Genomic DNA, 4,772 nt, shown 5'->3' on the forward strand with positions numbered 1-4,772 from the left:
GAATTATCATAGAGAGCAACCTATTAGTAAAAGGAGGACAGACATCTCTACACCAGTCTCTGTGCAGTGATACAAAATAAAAATGTTTCTACCACACATCAGGAGCTCAGTTAAACATCAATTATGTATTTAGCTGTATTGTATTAAAAGTGCCACTGTTATGTTCCAAATTTCATAATGTTATTTATTTATACTAATAAGTTAGATACAGAAGAATACAATCAGTTATTAAGATTTTTCTCATCTTGTTTTATATAATTATTAGAGGAGTAATTGATCTGACAGCTAATGAACATAAATCTGTCTGTAAGTCTGCAATGGCCACCAAAGTTTGAGGGCACCTTTTTTTCAATTTGCAGTTGAACAGTTGCTCAGAAAAGGTGTCTTCCTTCATTTGAAGATAAATTATTTCTTAATAATAAACCTAGTATATAATATTTGTTACTGCAAAGCAAAAACCATGTTAAAGTTATATGCATTACAAGTATTTTCAAAACTAGGTGTCACCAACCTTTTGCTGAGTAGCATGATAACTACATCCGCAGTTAAAGGTCAGGTTGTTTGAAGGCTGTTTGTGTTCACAGATGAACAAATAAATACATAAGTCACATGGCTTCCATAAAGAGTTATGACTCCACATAAGTATCGAGCGATACTTTCCATGAGATCAACCTCTTGTTGAAGTTATTTCCATTTTACTACACTGTGCAATGGTATGAGACACGTTTCAGGAATCTTCATCAAGTCCCTCACACTCCATTCCTGTGTTAGTTGAAGTAGAGTCCCTTTGTGTCTGTATCCAAACCATTGTTTTTTTATGCCTTGACCTGTTGACTTTGTATCCAACTACTGGGGTTGACATCCAGGCTGAGGACTTCTTTGACCCAGGGGTCACTCTGAGCTCCCTCCAGAAACTCCTCCAGAGAAATGTCACCTATGACAGAACATATTTAAAGTGATGAATACGTGTATTTTTTTCATGTAAACTGACATTATTGGCTTATTTATCTTGGTTGTGATACAAGATGGAAACACGTAAAATATACTGGAATAAAAAGAGAATTTAAATGTTGACTAAGCATGTCATGGTGTCAAAGTTCTGAATTACTCAATGTTTCAAAAAAGAAATAACTTAAAGCAAAACAGAAAGTATAGGATGACATGGAAATAACTAAACAGAATGCTTAAATATAAAATTAATGTCCAGTTAATGACCTATAAAACTGTCTTCCTTATTACTATTACCGCTTACTCTATGACACAAATGACACTATATCCCAACTCGCCAATTAAACAGAGCACTTTTGCTTGTTTGTCATTGTCTTTTCTATGATGGTGTACAAAGTGTTTGGTGCATGAGTATAAAATTAAAGGTGAAGACCAAACCAGACACAAGCAGGCTTGTCAGGTACTGAGAGTGTGCATAAATTAGACAACAAACCCATTAAAGAACAAACTCAGGCTTGATCCGGTACTGATGCCATTTGTGAAGAATCTATTATTTTTAAGTGCCAGGTTTTTGGGACCCATCAGGTGGGTAGCAGATAACACTTACCGTCATTATTCCGATCGATGCGCTCGACTACTCGCTCACAAACTTCCTCCACTGAAAGTTTGTTTCCACTCTCATCTGTAACATTGCCTTCTTTGATCTTATAAATGATCTGCAGACATAACAAAAAACAAAATGGGCTTTTACAAAAGGATCTAGGTCCAGAAGGTCTATATCACTGACAACATGTTCAAACACCATTTCCAGAATGTTGGGATGCTGTGCAAAGTATAATAAAAATAAAAATGTATTTTTGTAAATCATTTAAACAACTATGTTTCAAAAGTACAGAAACATCATACATTTTTGAAACTGAGTAGGTTTATTGATTTTTTTTCACATTACAGTATTACTTTTTATAGAATTTCAACTGCTCAAAAATTTCTATGTTCTGGGGTCTATGTTAAAGTGTTTTTTTTATTTCTTTACCTGTTCATTTCATAATGCACCAGTTGTTTTTCAATGGGTGACAGGTCTGGACTAATTTAGCACCTAGACTCTTTTACTAAAGAGACATGCTGTTGTTTGGATGGCAGCGGGTTTTTTAACAACTGCAGAATGGTGAATGTCTCAGCCTCTCTGAGATACTCGTTCACAGACATATTGCCAATTAACCTAATTTTGATTTTGTTTTGTACGTAACAACCTTTAGCATACCTTTAGTGGTAATTTGTTGGAACAACTTTTTTTGGAATATGTTGCTGGCTTCAAATTCAACATGGGCATATCTTTTTCATATAACTGTATATTATTCATATTGTTGTAATAAAATGTGTCCAAAGCATTGCTTCCTAATTCAATCTCTGTATTCCAATTCTGAACACTGACTTCTTAAATTGATACAGGTATACTACATATAGGGCTATACCATGTGTAAATGCATACTTTTGAGAAGATCCCAAGAAATTTGAATTGATAGGCGATAGATGTCTAGGAGTTTAGTATCATGTCAGCTAAAATATGGAACCAGTGATGCCTATTGTGGTACTTATACCTTCATACCACTGCTTTGGAAAACCGTGCTTTGGTCCACAAACCAATGATTAGGGCAGGCTAAATGCTTCTTGCTGCAGTAACAATTATACCTGAGCCAAACCTTTATGGTCACTGAATACCTGGCACAGCAAAAACTGGAAATGGACTGTGTTTTGGGGACCCTGAGGACTGCTGTCCAGAAAATGGAATCTCAAAGCACTATACACTATAACTTGTGATGTATAGAGCTGGAGAAAATATCTGGAGGGCACCTAGCATAGCAAAAATATGGATATTCAGGGGTTCCCACTAGGTATTTCCTCCAGCACTAGGCATCACAGTCATACTGGAGCAAACCATACGGGCCATCAAGGGGTCCCTAAAGACTGGTCTGAGATCCCCTTTTCTGCAAAGGTGTGGTTTTTAACCAGACCTCATGGTTTGTAGATATAAGCTGGTTTCAGATCAACTTTTCTGGAGCACTGGTCTAAAACCAGTCCTCAATTTCCCGCTGACACACTCCCTTTTTAAGGACCACTGCTCTTGGAGCCTTAAATTTTGGTCAATTTGTACCCATACCCCCTGAAGTCATGGTCTTTTGAGTGTACAATTTTTAACATACCCTGATAATACGTGCTATCTCTGCTCCATCCAGGCGTCCATTCCCATCATTGTCAAAGACCTTAAAGGACCACCGGAGCTTGTCTTCCAGCTTTCCTCGAAGCACAAGGTGTAGAGCAGCCACATACTCAATGAAATCCAGTGTGTTGTCCTGAAAAGAGCATCAATTCAAGCATGAAATGTTAACATTGAAATCAAATTTTTTTATGCCTTACACCTAGAAGACTACTTACCCCATTCTCATCAAAGGATTTAAACACATTATCCAAATACACGGACTCAGGATTTGGTCCACTTTTAACTCCAAATATCTTCTTGAATTCATGCAGATATAATGACCCACTTGGACACTCCATAATAAATGACTTGTACAGACTTTGGATTTCAGAGAGTTCCAGCTCTTTCTCTTTAGACTCCCCCTGACCCATGGCAAAAATTGTTGAAGGAAATAAAAAAAAAATGAAAAAAGAATAATTTTTTGCAAAAGAAAGCTTTATGTCCAGTTGTTATTTTCCAGACATGTTATTGCTCTGATGAGTTCTGTCCTCTTTGAGCTTGTTGTGATTCTGAAGCAGAGGAACCAGTGAAAACGTATATTTAGACGCTGTAATCTTTAATCTGTAATCAGTTGATTAGATGAATTCTCTCTCACACACTGTAAAAGGACCCTAATGCCCTATGGTTAATCAAAAGCGTCATGGAATCCCTGGTGCAGTGCAGAGGTCAGGTAAAGCTCGGCATGTGCTCAGGAAATCCTTGTTCCTGCGTCATTCTACAGAAGAACACTGACTGTCTGACCCGGACTAGACATGTCTCAAAGCCAAGGACAAGGTTGAGGTAGGCTGAATATCCTGGCCTTTTTATGTCAATGAAGAATCCCTCGAATGCAGCCTTCAGTTCTCAGAATCCAGCCCTTCATTCACCAGGGCAATTAACTATGGGCCATGGGTGTAGATCATGGTCAAGAGGCTAAAGCTCACAAACAGAAATTTCCAAGTAAAACTAATAAACAATGTACAGGTTATTTTTTACAATTACTAAGGCTTTTAAATGTAATTTACAATGTAAGAATATTTTTTAATTATAAGTGTCCTGACGGGCTAGTTGTCTGGCAAGAAATTATTAGAAACCGCTGTGGTGCATCTCATTAAAATGCCTTAGATGATGTAATCCAATAATTCTCTTTATTAGAGCAGGTGGAATGATGGAACATACAGAATAGAGATGGATACTGTCGTAATGTATTCTTAGAACACCTTTGTAATTGAGGGTGTGGTTAGGTATCTGAATGCACATAGTTAGAGAAAAAAGTCCACAAATATTCCACACAACAATAAAGTTCTTTTCAGTCCACCAACATAGGTCCACTCCTTCACTTATTAAAACCTCAACACCACTGAGCCCTCTCAGCTCTAGCATCCCTAAACTAGCACTCTGATTGGCTAAACAATTGGAGCCATGAAGGGTGCATGCACTGAGAGTGTGATTTCAGGGCAGCAATCAATCAGCCCCTAATGACAGTCTATGAGCCAAATCTTTAACCCTTTGCAACATTCATTCATTATCTGTAACCGCTTATCCAGTTCAGGGTCGCAGTGGGTCCAGAGCCTACCTGGAATCATTG

General features: G+C 37.5%; 1 protein-coding gene across 1 annotated transcript; it reads right to left on the reverse strand.

Moving 5' to 3' along the window:
• Positions 1 to 815: 815 nt before the first annotated feature.
• On the reverse strand, positions 816 to 3,576 carry LOC136709995 (guanylyl cyclase-activating protein 2-like). The gene is made up of 4 exons (XM_066685600.1): positions 3,382 to 3,576; positions 3,150 to 3,299; positions 1,556 to 1,664; positions 816 to 934 (listed from the first exon to the last, which is right to left on the reverse strand). Exons 1-4 carry the CDS (start codon positions 3,574 to 3,576, stop codon positions 816 to 818), a joined length of 573 nt encoding a protein of 190 aa, XP_066541697.1.
• Positions 3,577 to 4,772: the final 1,196 nt, after the last annotated feature.

The sequence above is a fragment of the Hoplias malabaricus genome, chromosome 11, assembly GCF_029633855.1.
Source record: "Hoplias malabaricus isolate fHopMal1 chromosome 11, fHopMal1.hap1, whole genome shotgun sequence".
Classification (NCBI taxonomy): domain Eukaryota; kingdom Metazoa; phylum Chordata; class Actinopteri; order Characiformes; family Erythrinidae; genus Hoplias; species Hoplias malabaricus.

Bases quoted from the DNA above. Each gene is read 5' to 3' on its own strand.
- LOC136709995 (XM_066685600.1), bottom strand. From the start codon at position 3,576: ATGGGTCAGGGGGAGTCTAAAGAGAAAGAGCTGGAACTCTCTGAAATC. The intron at 3,300-3,381 runs GTAAGTAGTCTT...TGCTCTTTTCAG, and splicing joins AATCCTTTGATGAGAATGGG to GACAACACACTGGATTTCAT. The intron at 1,665-3,149 runs GTATGTTAAAAA...TTATGTCTGCAG, and splicing joins AGATAGCACGTATTATCAGG to ATCATTTATAAGATCAAAGA.